Consider the following 16,253-nt stretch of genomic DNA (forward strand, 5'->3'; position numbering starts at 1 on the left):
CAAGGAATACAGAGAGAGATGGAGATGGAGACGGAGACGGAAACAGGATTCTCAGCAGTGCAGAGATACAAAGGGATCCTGGGGATCCATGGCCATAGGTCCCTCAAAGATGCCATGCAAGTTGATTGGGTTGTTAAGGTGGTGTATGGTGTGCTGGTTTTCATTAGTTGGTGGGTGGTGTTCCAGAGCTGTGAGGTAATATTGCAACTCTACACAACCCTGGTTAGATCACACATGGAATATCGTGTTCAGTTTGGTCGTCTCATTACAGGAAGGACGTGGAAGCTTTAGAGAGCACAAAGGAGATTTACCAAGATGCTCCCCTGATTAGAGATCCTGTCTTATGAGGGAGCTTGGAATCTTCTATCTGCAGTGAAGGAGGATGAGAGGTGACTTGATAGAGGTGTACCGGATGTTTAGAGGCGTACATAGGGTGAAGAGCCAGAGACCTTTTCCCTATGGCAATAATGGCTAATAGTTTAAATGTATGACCACTTGGACATAATTTTAAGGTGATAGAAGAAAATATAGACGAAATGTCAGAGGTAAATATTTTACACAGAGCCTGGTGGGCGGGTGGAACGTGCAGCCAGGAGTGGTGGCAGAGACAGATATATTAGGGACACTTAAGAAACTCTTAGATAGGCACATGAATGATAGAAAAATGGAGGGCTATGGAGATGGAAAGGTTAGGTTAAAGGATTGATACAAAATTGTGAGCCAAAACTAGTGTACTGTGCTGTAGTGTTGCACATTCTTAACCCTTAAGGATAAATGTCAGGGAGCTAACAGAAATAATGGATGCATACTGTCCAGTTGTGGGCTACGGTAGGAAAGCTGTCAAATCTGACTACGGTAGGAATCTGAGGTATTAATCCGGGGTGTGAAGGGATCCAGATCAGGTGGGATTGTAGTTGACAGGATGGATCCCAGAGCCAAGATATGGGGCGGGGGGGGGGGGCTGCAAGGTTTAATCACAGGTTGATAACCCAAATCATGCTTGAACAGAGGAAGAGGTCAATGACCCCTGAACACGATGGAAGGGAGACCACAGAAAGAACACAGGGGAGCAGAGGAGGACAAGCTAGCGTCATAGGTTGAGAGTTAGACCAGGCTGTGCAAAAGATGTCAAAGTACAGTTAAGAAAGATACTGAATCGTTACTGGAAAGTAATAAATTCCCGGATGAGTGGGGACAAAGAGGGGTGTTGGGGATGGACAGGAGCTGACAGCATGCAGATTGGAGGTGAGGACTGAGTGGGACAGAGGGGATTGGAAGGGATAGTAGGGACAAAGAGGGGTGGTAAGAACAGAGTGGGATTATAAAGACTGAAAGATGTGTGATGATGGAGTGAGCAGTGGGGATGGAAATGATGGAGTGGCCAGATATGACAGAGAGGATTTCTGATGATGGAGTGGACGGTGGAGATGGGGAGAGTCAGTGATGATGGATGGGCAGGACAGAAAGGGTCAGTGATGATTGAATGAACAATGGGGACAGAGAGTGTTGGTTAGGTGGCAGAGTGGACGGTGGGGACAGAGAGGATGGAGTGGACGGTGGGGACAGAGAGGATGGAGAGGACGGTGGGGACAGAGAGGGTGGAGTGGACGGAAGGGACAGAGCGGATGGAGTGGACATTGGGGACAGAGAGGATAGAGTGGACGGTGGGGATGGAGAGGATGGAGTGGACAGTGGGGACAGAGAGGATGGGGTGGACAGTGGGGACAGGGAGGATGGAGTGGACGGTGGGGACAGAGCGGATGGAGTGGACATTGGGGACAGAGAGGGCGGAGTGGACGGAAGGGACAGAGAGAGTGGAGTGGACTTTGGGGATGGAGAGGATGGGGTGGACGGTGGGGATGGAGAGGGTGGGGTGGACGGTGGGGACAGAGAGGATGGAGTGGACATTGGGGACAGAGAGGATGGAGTGGACGGTGGGGACGGAGAGGGTGGAGTGGACGGTGGGGACGGAGAGGGTGCGGTGGACGGTGGGGACAGAGAGGATGGAGGGGATGGTGGGGACGGAGAGGGTGGGGTGGATGGTGGGAACGGAGAGGGTGGAGTGGACATTGGGGACAGAGAGGGTGGAGTGGACGGTGGGGACGGAGAGGGTGGAGTGGACGGTGGGAACGGAGAGGGTGGGGTGGACAGTGGGGACAGGGAGGATGGAGTGGACATTGGGGACAGAGAGGATGGAGTGGACGGTGGGGATGGAGAGGGTGGGGTGGACGGTGGGGACAGAGCGGATGGAGTAGACATTGGGGACAGAGAGGATGGAGTGGACGGTGGGGACAGAGAGGATGGAGTGGGCGGTGGGGACAGAGAGGGTGGAGTGGACGGAAGGGACAGAGAGAGTGGAGTGGACTTTGGGGACGGAGAGAATGGGGTGGACGGTGGGGATGGAGAGGATGGAGTGGACGGTGGGGACAGAGAGGATGGGGTGGACCGTGGGGACAGAGAGGGTGGAGTGGACATTGGGGACAAGAGGGTGGAGTGGACGGTGGGAACGGAGAGGGTGGGGTGGACAGTGGGGACAGGGAGGATGGAGTGGACGGTGGGGATGGAGAGGATGGAGTGGACGGTGGGAACGGAGAGGGTGGGGTGGTCGGTGGGGACAGGGAGGATGGAGTGGACGGTGGGGACGGAGACGATGGAGTGGACATTGGGGACAGAGAGGGTGGAGTGGACGGTGGGGACGGAGAGGGTGGAGTGGACGGTGGGGACCGAGAGGGTGGGGTGGACAGTGGGGACAGGGAGGATGGAGTGGACATTGGGGACATAGAGGATGGAGTGGACGGTGGGGACGGAGAGGGTGCAGTGGACGGTGGGGACAGAGCGGATGGAGTGGACATTGGGGACAGAGAGGATGGAGTGGACGGTGGGGACAGAGAGGATGGAGTGGGCGGTGGGGACAGAGAGGGTGGAGTGGACTTTGGGGACAGAGAGAATGGGGTGGACGGTGGGGACGGAGAGGATGGGGTGGATGGTGGGGACAGAGAGGGTGGACATTGGGGACGGAGAGGGTGGAGTGGACAATGGGGACAGGGAGGATGGAGTGGACGGTGGGGACGGAGAGGGTGGAGTGGACGGTGGGAACGGAGAGGGTGGGGTGGACAGTGGGGACAGGGAGGATGGAGTGGACGGTGGGGACGGAGAGGATGGAGTGGACATTGGGGACAGAGAGGATGGAGTGGACGGTGGGGACGGAGAGGGTGCAGTGGACGGTGGGGACGGAGAGGGTGCAGTGGACGGTGGGGACAGAGACGATGGAGTGGATAGTGGAGACGGAGAGGGTGCGGTGGACGGTGGGGACAGAGAGGATGGAGTGGACGGTGGAAACGGAGAGGGTGGGGTGGACAGTGGGGACAGGGAGGATGGAGTGGACATTGGGGACAGAGAGGATGGGGTGGACCGTGGGGACAGAGAGGGTGGAGTGGACATTGGGGACAGAGAGGGTGGGGTGGATGGTGGGGACAGAGAGGGTGGACATTGGGGACGGAGAGGGTGGAGTGGGCATTGGGGACAAGAGGGTGGAGTGGACGGTGGGGACGGAGAGGGTGGAGTGGACGGTGGGAACGGAGAGGGTGGGGTGGACAGTGGGGACAGGGAGGATGGAGTGGACGGTGGGGATGGAGAGGATGGAGTGGACGGTGGGAACGGAGAGGGTGGGGTGGACAGTGGGGACAGGGAGGATGGAGTGGACATTGGGGACAGAGAGGATGGAGTGGACGGTGGGGACAGAGAGGATGGAGTGGGCCGTGGGGACAGAGAGGGTGGAGTGGACGGAAGGGACAGAGAGAGTGGAGTGGACTTTGGGGACAGAGAGAATAGGGTGGATGGTGGGGACAGAGAGGGTGGACATTGGGGACGGAGAGGGTGGAATGGACATTGGGGCAAGAGGGTGGAGTGGACGGTGGGAACGGAGAGGGTGGGGTGGACAGTGGGGACAGGGAGGATGGAGTGGACGGTGGGGACGGAGAGGATGGAGTGGACGGTGGGAACGGAGAGGGTGGGGTGGACGGTGGGGACAGGGAGGATGGAGTGGACGGTGGGGACGGAGATGATGGAGTGGACATTGGGGACAAAGAGGATGCAGTGGACTTTGGGGACGGAGAGGATGGGGTGGACGGTGGGGGCAGAGAGGATGGAGTGGATATTGGGGACAGAGAGGATGGAGTGGACATTGGGGACGGAGAGGATGGTGTGGACGGTGTGGACAGAGGGCGTGGCGCAGACGGTGGGGACGGAGAGGATGGGGTGGACGGTGGGGACGGAGAGGATGGAGTGGACGGTGGGGACGGAGAGGGTGGGGTGGACGGTGGGGACGGAGAGGATGGAGTGGACGGTGGGGACGGAGAGGATGGAGTGGACGGTGGGGACAGAGAGGGTGGAGTGGACATTGGGGACAGAGAGGATGGGGTGGACGGTGGGGACGGAGAGGGTGGAGTGGACGGTGGGAACGGAGAGGGTGGGATGGACGGTGGGGACTGGGAGGATGGAGTGGACGTTGGGGACAGAGAGGATGGAGTGGACATTGGGGATGGAGAGGATGGGGTGGACGGTGGGGATGGAGAAGGTGGGGTGGACGGTGGGGACAGAGAGGATGGAGTGGACTTTGGGGACGGAGAGGATGGGGTGGACAGTGGGGACAGAGAGGATGGAGTGGACATTGGGGACAGAGAGGATGGAGTGGACTTTGGGGACGGAGAGGATGGGGGGGACGGAGAGGATGGGGTGGACGGTGGGGACAGAGAGGGTGGGGTGGACTGTGGGGACGGAGAGGGCGGAGTGGACGGTGGGGACAGAGAGGATGGAGTGGACTTTGGGGACGGAGAGGGCGGAGTGGACGGTGGGGACAGAGAGGATGGAGTGGACTTTGGGGACGGAGAGGGCGGAGTGGACGGTGGGGACAGAGAGGATGGAGTGGACATTGGGGACAGAGAGGATGGAGTGGACGGTGGGGACAGAGAGGATGGAGTGGACATTGGGGACAGAGAGGATGGAGTGGACGGTGGGGACGGAGAGGGTGCAGTGGACGGTGGGGACGGAGAGGGTGCAGTGGACGGTGGGGACAGAGAGGATGGAGTGGACATTGGGGACAGAGAGGATGGAGTGGACGGTGGGGACAGAGAGGATGGAGTGGACTTTGGGGACGGAGAGGATGGGGTGGACGGTGGGGACAGAAAGGATGGAATGGACACTGGGGACAGAGAGGATGGACGGTGGGGACAGAGAGGATGGAGTGGACTTTGGGGACAGAGAGGATGGAGTGGACACTGGGGACAGAGAGGATGGAGTGGACGGTGGGGACAGAGAGGATGGAGTGGACTTTGGGGACGGAGAGGATGGGGTGGACGGAGAGGATGGGGTGGACGGTGGGGACGGAGAGGGTGGGGTGGACGGTGGGGACAGAGAGGATGGAGTGGACTTTGGGGACAGAGAGGATGGAGTGGACGGTGGGGACAGAGAGGATGGAGTGGACTTTGGGGACGGAGAGGATGGGGGGGCGGAGAGGGTGGGGTGGACGGTGGGGACAGAGAGGATGGAGTGGACGGTGGGGACGGAGAGGATGGAGTGGACGGTGGGGACAGAGAGGGTGCAGTGGACGGTGGGGACAGAGCGGATGGAGTGGACATTGGGGACAGAGAGGATGGAGTGGACGGTGGGGACAGAGAGGATGGAGTGGGCGGTGGGGACAGAGAGGGTGGAGTGGACTTTGGGGACAGAGAGAATGGGGTGGACGGTGGGGACGGAGAGGATGGGGTGGATGGTGGGGACAGAGAGGGTGGACATTGGGGACGGAGAGGGTGGAGTGGACATTGGGGACAGAGAGGATGGAGTGGACGGTGGGGACGGAGAGGGTGCAGTGGACGGTGGGGACGGAGAGGGTGCAGTGGACGGTGGGGACAGAGACGATGGAGTGGATAGTGGAGACGGAGAGGGTGCGGTGGACGGTGGGGACAGAGAGGATGGAGTGGACGGTGGGGACGGAGAGGGTGGAGTGGACGGTGGGAACGGAGAGGGTGGGGTGGACAGTGGGGACAGGGAGGATGGAGTGGACATTGGGGACAGAGAGGATGGGGTGGACCGTGGGGACAGAGAGGGTGGAGTGGACATTGGGGACAGAGAGGGTGGGGTGGATGGTGGGGACAGAGAGGGTGGACATTGGGGACGGAGAGGGTGGAGTGGGCTTTGGGGACAAGAGGGTGGAGTGGACGGTGGGGACGGAGAGGGTGGAGTGGACGGTGGGAACGGAGAGGGTGGGGTGGACAGTGGGGACAGGGAGGATGGAGTGGACGGTGGGGATGGAGAGGATGGAGTGGACGGTGGGAACGGAGAGGGTGGGGTGGACAGTGGGGACAGGGAGGATGGAGTGGACATTGGGGACAGAGAGGATGGAGTGGACGGTGGGGACAGAGAGGATGGAGTGGGCCGTGGGGACAGAGAGGGTGGAGTGGACTTTGGGGACAGAGAGAATAGGGTGGATGGTGGGGACAGAGAGGGTGGACATTGGGGACGGAGAGGGTGGAATGGACATTGGGGACAAGAGGGTGGAGTGGACGGTGGGAACGGAGAGGGTGGGGTGGACAGTGGGGACAGGGAGGATGGAGTGGACGGTGGGGACGGAGAGGATGGAGTGGACGGTGGGAACGGAGAGGGTGGGGTGGACGGTGGGGACAGGGAGGATGGAGTGGACGGTGGGGACGGAGAGGATGGAGTGGACATTGGGGACAAAGAGGATGCAGTGGACTTTGGGGACGGAGAGGATGGGGTGGACGGTGGGGGCAGAGAGGATGGAGTGGATATTGGGGACAGAGAGGATGGAGTGGACATTGGGGACGGAGAGGATGGTGTGGACGGTGTGGACAGAGGGCGTGGCGCAGACGGTGGGGACGGAGAGGATGGGGTGGACGGTGGGGACGGAGAGGATGGAGTGGACGGTGGGGACGGAGAGGGTGGGGTGGACGGTGGGGACGGAGAGGATGGAGTGGACGGTGGGGACAGAGAGGGTGGAGTGGACATTGGGGACAGAGAGGATGGGGTGGACGGTGGGGACGGAGAGGGTGGAGTGGACGGTGGGAAAGGGTGGGATGGACGGTAGTGGACGTTGGGGACAGAGAGGATGGAGTGGACATTGGGGATGGAGAGGATGGGGTGGACGGTGGGGATGGAGAAGGTGGGGTGGACGGTGGGGACAGAGAGGATGGAGTGGACTTTGGGGACGGAGAGGATGGGGTGGACAGTGGGGACAGAGAGGATGGAGTGGACATTGGGGACAGAGAGGATGGAGTGGACTTTGGGGACGGAGAGGATGGGGGGGACGGAGAGGATGGGGTGGACGGTGGGGACAGAGAGGGTGGGGTGGACTGTGGGGACGGAGAGGGCGGAGTGGACGGTGGGGACAGAGAGGATGGAGTGGACTTTGGGGACGGAGAGGGCGGAGTGGACGGTGGGGACAGAGAGGATGGAGTGGACTTTGGGGACGGAGAGGGCGGAGTGGACGGTGGGGACAGAGAGGATGGAGTGGACATTGGGGACAGAGAGGATGGAGTGGACGGTGGGGACAGAGAGGATGGAGTGGACATTGGGGACAGAGAGGATGGAGTGGACGGTGGGGACGGAGAGGGTGCAGTGGACGGTGGGGACGGAGAGGGTGGAGTGGACATTGGGGACAGAGAGGATGGAGTGGACGGTGGGGACAGAGAGGATGGAGTGGACTTTGGGGACGGAGAGGATGGGGTGGACGGTGGGGACAGAAAGGATGGAATGGACACTGGGGACAGAGAGGATGGACGGTGGGGACAGAGAGGATGGAGTGGACTTTGGGGACAGAGAGGATGGAGTGGACACTGGGGACAGAGAGGATAGAGTGGACGGTGGGGACAGAGAGGATGGAGTGGACTTTGGGGACGGAGAGGATGGGGTGGACGGAGAGGATGGGGTGGACTTTGGGGACGGAGAGGATGGGGGGGCGGAGAGGGTGGGGACAGAGAGGATGGAGTGGACGGTGGGGACGGAGAGGATGGAGTGGACGGTGGGGACAGAGAGGATGGAGTGGACTTTGGGGACGGAGAGGATGGGGTGGACGGTGTGGACAGAGAGGATGGAGTGGACGGTGGGGACGGAGAGGGCGGAGTGGACGGTGGGGACAGAGAGGATGGAGTGGACGGTGGGGACAGAGAGGATGGAGTGGACTTTGGGGACAGAGAGGATGGGGGGACGGAGAGGATGGGGTGGACGGTGGGGACGGAGAGGGCGGAGTGGATGGTGGGGACAGAGAGGATGGAGTGGACATTGGGGACAGAGAGGATGGAGTGGACTTTGGGGACAGAGAGGATGGAGTGGACGGTGGGGATGGAGAGGGTGGAGTGGACAGTGGGAACGGAGAGGGTGGAGTGGACATTGGGGATTGAGAGGGTGGGGTGGACGGTGGGGAAAGAGAGGATGGAGTGGACTTTGGGGACGGAGAGGATGGGGTGGACGGTGTGGACAGAGAGGATGGAGTGGACGGTGGGGACGGAGAGGGCGGAGTGGACGGTGGGGACAGAGAGGATGGAGTGGACTTTGGGGACAGAGAGGATGGGGGGACGGAGAGGATGGGGTGGACGGTGGGGACGGAGAGGGCGGAGTGGACGGTGGGGACAGAGAGGATGGAGTGGACATTGGGGACAGAGAGGATGGAGTGGACGGTGGGGATGGAGAGGGTGGAGTGGACAGTGGGAACGGAGAGGGTGGAGTGGACATTGGGGACTGAGAGGGTGGGGTGGACGGTGGGGAAAGAGAGGATGGGGTGGACGGTGAGGACTGAGAGGATGGTTTGGACGGTGGGGACAGAGAGGGTTGGTGACATTGCAGTGAACACATTAGGGATGGAGAGGGTTGGTGAGGTTGGAATGGACATTGGGGATGGAGAGGGTTGGTGATGACGGAGTGGATGGTAGGGACTGAGAGGTTTGGTGACGATGGGGTGAACGGTGCAGACGGAGAGGGTAGTGACAATGGAGTGGATGGCAGGGGCAGAGAGGGGTAGTTGGGGATGAAAAGGATGATGGATACTGACAGGTGTGGCAGGGATAGAGTGTACACCAGGGTGGTGCAGACGTGCGTGGCCGTTAAATAGAGATGTGGTCGGGATGGATCGGAACAGTAGGGCTGATTGGGATGCTTTTTGTCACAGGCAATGAATGCTCAGTTGTGCTTGCTTGGATGGGACTATAACAACAGTAAAGAGTTGTGAAAATGACCCATGTTCTTCTACCTCTGCTGTTGAGTAACAAACTGTAGATTACACTCCCTGGCTGACATGTCTTATGTTTTGTATAAGGTTCTACATCCAAGGGCTTGTCCTGCACTGAATACAGCAAAGTCCTGATCAACCATTTGGTTATCAATCGGCCATGTGAGCACACTGCGTGAAAAGCCAGGTCTCATGACCTGCCCTTCACACACAGCTCAGCACCGTTAATGCAGGAGACCCTGGAACTCTCAATCTTTTGCTGAGAGATGACAGCAAGATCATGTTCGACCTAAGGATGTGAGTGAGTCACAGATCACCATCTCCAATTTCATACCCTCATGGCATCCTGCAATGCCGGCAAGGCCTCGTCCAGTTCCTTCTGGGCTCCTTCTGCCATCACTTTGCACTTGATTTCTTCTGCTGCGATCTTCTCACTGTGGGAGCTGACAGTCTGTGTGGACAGAAACACTCAGTTGGGCCACAAGCACAACAGTCAGTGAAGGAAGAGACACACCCTGGTGCTCGCCTTCCATGGCAGCTGATTCTAGTCAAGACACGCAGGTATGCTATGTTACAAATGGGCACAAGTTTGCAAAAACCTCAGAAATGGAATCTCCATATGTCCCAGAAGTGTGAGAGGAATAACTACCCCATCAGTACCATGTCACAGAAACCCACCTCCCCTCCACCGACTCTGTCTACACTTCTTGCTGCCTTGGTAAAGCAGCCAGCAGAATCAAAGACCCCACCTACCCCAGTCATTGTCTGTTCTCCTCTCTCCCATCGGGCAGCAGTTGCAAAAGCACGTACCACTCGTACCACCAGGCTCAAGGACAGCTTCCATCTCACTGTTATCAGACCATTGAATGGCTTCCTTGTACAGGAGCCAGGGAACTAACATCAATGCACAAAGTGAAATCGAACAGAGGTGGAAAAAGGTCACAGAATGTTAAAACATTTGGAAAGTGGTTTAACTGGATGGCCGAAGCCTAGAGGTTAGAGGCTGGAGACTGGACACGTGTCCTGGAGTTGGAGGACAGGGTGAGGGGTAGGAAAAGGGCTTGTTTTGCTGTTATTGTTTTGTTGCTTGTAGTTGTTCTGCTGAAACTTGTGGGCATGCCATTTTGGTGCCAGAATGTTTAGCAACTTGAGACCCGCCCCAGCACATCCTCAGATTGGTTTAGCTAGTAACAGAAGCAATACACTTCAATGTCTGTTTCCATATACTTGTGATAAATAAATCTGAATCTGCATTTGAGAAGCACCAACAGCCCTATCTGATGGAGCACTCTGCACACCAAGTAGATAGCTCATAAACCTAAGGATGAAATGGACACTGACTCAGAGAGCCAACGAGGTTTCATAAACACGAGAGATTCTGCAGATGCTGGAAATCCAGAACAACACACATAAAATGCTGGAGGAACTCAGCAGGTCAGGTAGTATCTATGGAGAGGAATAAACGGTCAACATTTCAGGCCAAGACTCTTCATCAGCACTGAGTTGAAGGGCCTGGAGAGATATCAGGTGGAGCTCAACCCTTTCAGTGAAAGGTAAAAGTAAACTGGTAATAAATAGTTCCTTGAAAAAAGTGCAAAGAGAGAAGATTAAGGGAGTTCAAAAGGTATGACAAGGCATTTGAAGGTACTATTGGACTGGTGTGTCAAATTGTTTTGTCTTATAGTTTATCATTCCTATACTTGTTTGTATTTTTATATAATCACCTGTATGCATTCAGTGGCCACTTTATTCGGTACAAGAGTGGAACCCGGTGTGCTCTTCTGCTGCTGTAGCCACCCACGAAAAGGTTAACATGTTGTGCTTCAGAGATGTCCTTCTGCACACCACTATTGAAATGTGTGGTTATTTGAGTTACTGTCACCCTCTCTGACCTCCCTCATTCACCAACAGAACTGCCACTTACTGGATGTTTTTTGTTTCTCACACAATTGTCCATCAACTCTGTTGTGTGTGAAAATCCCAGGAGATTAGTTTCTGAAATAATCAAACTACCCTGCCTGGCACCAACAATCACCCCACAATCAAAGTCACTTAGATCACATTTCTAAAGTTTGGTCTAAATAACAACTAAACCTCTTGACCATGTCTGCATGCTTTATGCATTGAGTTGCTGCTACGTGATTGACTAAGTAGATATTTGCATTAATGAGCAGGTGTACTGTACTAATAAAGGGACACAAAGCTGAAGGAATGTTGCTGAAGGGAGGTGAGTGGAAACTGGAGGATCAGCATGCCTCGCTGTGGAGTGGTGTACAATGGAGGGGATGGGCTCTGTGGCCCTACCTTCTGCTGCTCGTCAGCCTCACGCTTCTGCTGTACAATGATCACCAGGTACTCCTCACATTGCTTCTGGAACTCGGCTACTTTCACCTTTGCCTGCTCCAGCTCGACGGACATCACCTCCACCTTATCCCGAGTGTCATCGATTTTGGACAAACCATTCCGCAATTTGTTGGCCTGACTGCTGATCTCAATTCGCTTCTCCTCCAGTAATCTGCAGACAAGAGCATAGATACATTAACATAGGACACAGAATACTATAGCCAACAATCACCAGTTGGGGTACAGCCCATTTACAGCAGACCACTTAACCTAATCTAAAATCCATCTAACTCTTCCCTCCCAAATAACCCTCCACCTTTCTTTCATGTGCCTATCCAAGCACCTTTTCAATCCCCTAATGTATCTGTCTCTACTGCCATCTTTCGCATGCACCCACCACAGTCTGTGTAAAAAAATACCTACCTCTGATATCCCCCATTACACTTTCTTCTAATCACCTTAAAATTACGCACGCTTATATTATCTATTTCCACCCTGAGGAAAAAAGCCAATGGCTGTCCATGTATCATGTACATCTAAAGATGAAGATAAAGATTAGCTTCATGGTATTTGTCACATGTAAATTGAAATATACAGCAAAATACATTGATTGCATCTACAACCAACGAAGTCCGAGGATGTGCTGGGCAACCCATAAGTGTTGCCATGCTTCTGGTGCCAACATAGCATTCCCACAACTTTCTAATCCTAACCTTTGTTGTTGTGTGAGAGGAATTTGGAGGACCCAGAGGACACCTATGTATTTATGGGGAGAATGTACAAACTCCTTAAAGGCAGTGGCAGGAATTGAACCAGGACTGGTGATTGCCATGATTGCCACTGCTGTAAAGCTATGCTAACCGCTATGTTGCCATCCTGCTCTTGGATAGGCAATTGAATGGGTACATGGAAGGGCAGGGGTTCCCAACTTGGGGCCCATGACATAAAATAGGAGTTCACAACTATGGCATAAAAAGTGTTAGGAACCCCTGGTTTAGAGGGATATGGGCCAAATAAGGAAAATTTTATTTATCATCAGAAATACAACAGAATAACAAGCCGTTCTGGCTCAATGAGCCTGAGCTGCCCAGTTATATCGATCGGACCAATTAACCTACTAACATCGACGCTTCTGGGATGCGGGAAGAACCCAGACCACCTGGAAGAAACCCACACAATCACAGGGAGAAGGTACAAACACCTTAAAGACAGCAGCAGGAATTGAACCTGAGTTGCTGCAAAAACTCCGTCGTCATTAGGTGACCAAAGACAAAGACTTAGGCAGCAGCCTCAGCTGAATGCGGGTGCAATGGGATCGACTGCTCCTGAAACAGGCATTCCCTGTGAGAAACTGAGTGGGAGCAGCAGACGGCACAGCCTGGTGCTGACCGGTGGCATCCCATGGGGATCTGTTCTGGGATTTCTGCTATTTGTGACTTTTACAAGTGGAAGTTTGCAAATGAAACAAAGGTTGGTGGTGTTGTGAAGAGTGTAGAAGGCTGAGGCCTGGAGGTAGCCAGTCCACCAGTTGGAAGCCTGGTGTTGGGTGAGTGGGTTGGAGGAAAGGGGCTTGTTTATTGATTGTTGTTTTTGTTCAGTTGTTGTTGCTGGTGGGCAGTCTATGTTTGCGTCGGAACGTGTGGTGACACTTGCAGGATTCCCCCAGCACATCCTTAAGTTGTATTGGCTGTTAACACAAATGACACATTTCACTGTGTGTTCCAATCTACTGCTGATAAATAAAACTGAATCTGAACCTGACATATGAAGGCTGTCATAGCTTACAACAGGACCATGGCAGGAGGCACAGCTGGGCTGAGAAGTGGCAGATGGAGTTCAATTTGGAAAAGCGTGAAGTGATTCACTTTGGAGAGTTGAACTTGAAGTCAGAGCACAGGGTTAAAGGCAGGATAATTAAAAGTGTGGAAGAGGGATCTTGGGGACCATGGCCATTGATCCCTCAAAGTTGCTGTGCTATTTGATAGGGTGGTTAAGAAGGTGTATGATGTGCTGGACTTCAATAGTCGGGGGATTGAGTTCAATCTCTGTAAGGTAATGTTGCAGCTCTATAAAACTCTGTTTAGACCACACTTGGGATATTGTGTTCATTTCTGGAAGGATTATAGGAAGGATTTGAAAGCTATAAAGACGGTATAGAGGAGATTTACCAGGATGCTGCCTGTATTAGAGAGCATGTCTTATAAGGATAGGATGAACAAGCTAGGGCTTTTCTTCATGGAAAGGAAAATAAGAGGTGATTTGCTAGAGGTGCAGCCAGAGACGTTTTCCCCAGGGCAGAAATAGCTAATATGACAGGGCATAATTTCAAACTGATCGCAAAAAAGCAGAGAGGGTATGTCAGAGATAGGTTTTCACACAGAGGATGGTAGGCGAGTAGAACATGCTGCCAGGGGTGGGAGTAGAAGAAGATACATTCGGGACCCTTAAGTAAGCACAGAGATTTAAAAAAAATGTATAGGCTATGTGTAGCCATCGGGCTTTGGTAATTCAAAGTACTGCAAGTCCGGTTTATTGGTTTATTGTGGAGACTGATGGAACAGGAGCTGTGTGGCCTTGGTGGTTGGGTGGAGAAGGCCCTCATGCTGTGGCATCACCTGTTTATACCACAGAACAGAGGCACCAGACTCCATGTCCAAGGACTAGGTCCTCATGCCATGGCTTCACCTGTTACAGCCACCCAGGAAGGAGGCGTCAGAGGCCATACGGGAGAGAACAGAGACACAGTGGATGCACCAGAATTTGTGCCAGGTTGGGGGCTGTCTATGTTCGCTCCCTGAAAGACAAGCTGGATTGCCTTTTTTGGTAGTTCAAGAGATGAGGAACTTCTGCACACTTGTCCTTGCAGGAATGTGGCTCTATGCCAATATCCTGTGCATCAACAATCTTTAAGACATGTCACTCAATGACTTGCACTAATATTAATTTATGACTGTATGTGCTATTGTAACTGTATGTGCTCTGTGCAACTATACGTAATGTGTTTTGCATCTTGGCCCCAGAGGAATGCTGCTTCCTTTAGCTATATACACGTGTATAGTTGAATGACAATTAAACATGAACCTGAACTTCGATTGAAGTTGGAGTAGGTTAAATATCTGGCACAGCATCACGAGCCGAAGGCCCTGTACTGTGCTGTAGTGTTCAATGTTTTACGTATAATTCATGCCCCCACTGTTCATTAACCTATGGGAATACTCCGTGTCAGGCTGTGCTGGAGGGGATAGGAACAGAGCTAATGAAAGGCACAGACATTTCGGCAAAGCAACAGAAGAATTACCGGACTGAAAAGTTCGATTCTGGTCCTCATCAGAGGTTTATAACAACCACTGTGCGGGAGAGTTACAAAATGAGAAAAGGATACCCGAGCTGAGGCTGTCTCAGATCACAGGAGACTGGGAACTGATTTACTTGAAGCATATGAAGCTCCCAAGATGGAGTGATTACGAGGAGGCACTGAGCTACAGTCTCCATCAAGAATGTGGTTCAGACTTGGCTGTTCTTTCAATTCGCAGGTAAGATTTGGGGGACAGAGAGGGAAGCTGCGGGTCAGGTTAGGGTTCGGGGTATGGAAGTGGAAGAGTTTGAGGTCAAGCCTCTGCTCTGTGTTCGAAGGCCAGCAATGTAGACGTGTGACAAATGATAACAGACTGTCCCAGCAGCCTGCGATTGCATATCCGTGCAAGCAGGAGGCATGAGGGCCAGTGAGTCAGCGAGCCCAGAGTTTGAGCCCGATGGGAATTTGGAGTCCCATCATCAGTCAATACCGAAGATCAGAACTCAAAGCTCAATTGGAAATCTTAAAGTCCAAGGCCACTGGCCAAAGCCTGGAGACTGGAGACCTGTCTTGGAGTTGGATGCTGCTTGTGTGGGTGGATGGGAGGAACAGGCTTATTTTGCGGCTGCCGCTTGTTGTATTCTATGTTGCTCTGATGAGCTTTGTGGGCATACCATGACAGTGCCAGCTGCCGCAGCACATCCCTAGGTTGTAGGTTGTTAACACAAACAATACATTTCACTCTATGTTTCTATGTACATCTGATAAATAAACATATCTGAATTTGAATCTATCAGAGGATGAACAGCCTGGAGTTATTTTCCTCTGCAGAGAACTCAATAACTAGGGTTGCAATAACAGCAAGAGGATGAGGAACGATTGATGAAATAAATTTTCAAACATAGGATGACAGGAATTTACACCTCTCCGAGCCAGAAGCAAAAATGGGATGAACTATGACCAAGGGCAGAGTGAGGTTAATCTAAACAGCATCTTCACAGCTCTCCGGACACGATCACATAAAATCACCTATGTCTGAATTCTCTTTACATTTAATGCTGGATGTAGAGGGAGCAGCCTGGGATCTCCACCAACCATTGGCACACACAAAAACATTGAGGGAACTCAGCAGGGCAGGCAGCATTCATTGAGGGAAATAAACAGTTGATGTTTCAGGCCAAGACCCTTCATCAGGACTGGAAAAGAGGGAAAAATCCTGAATAAGGAAGAGGCAGGACAGGAAGGAGAAGGACAAGTTCACAAGTGATAGGTGAAGCCAAGTGAGGGGTAAAGTCCGTGGCGGGGGGTGGAAGCCGGGAGGTGACAAGTGGAAAAGGTAAAGGGTTAAAGAAAAAGGAATCTGATAGGAGAGGAGAG

The 16,253-nt window shown here is 54.0% G+C and overlaps 1 protein-coding gene across 1 annotated transcript in view; it reads right to left on the reverse strand.

The window, feature by feature from the left end:
* Positions 1 to 16,253, reverse strand: part of dnah2 (dynein, axonemal, heavy chain 2) — a 503,144-nt gene that overhangs the window by 148,982 nt on the left and 337,909 nt on the right. Inside the window, exons 61-62 of the mRNA XM_063048700.1 lie at positions 11,543 to 11,753; positions 9,573 to 9,689 (exon numbers count right to left, since the gene is read on the reverse strand). Of these exons, the coding sequence (XP_062904770.1) occupies positions 9,573 to 9,689; positions 11,543 to 11,753 (328 nt within the window). The remainder of the gene's footprint in view (positions 1 to 9,572; positions 9,690 to 11,542; positions 11,754 to 16,253) is intronic.

This window comes from Mobula hypostoma, chromosome 5, assembly GCF_963921235.1.
Source record: "Mobula hypostoma chromosome 5, sMobHyp1.1, whole genome shotgun sequence".
In the NCBI taxonomy this organism is placed as follows: domain Eukaryota; kingdom Metazoa; phylum Chordata; class Chondrichthyes; order Myliobatiformes; family Myliobatidae; genus Mobula; species Mobula hypostoma.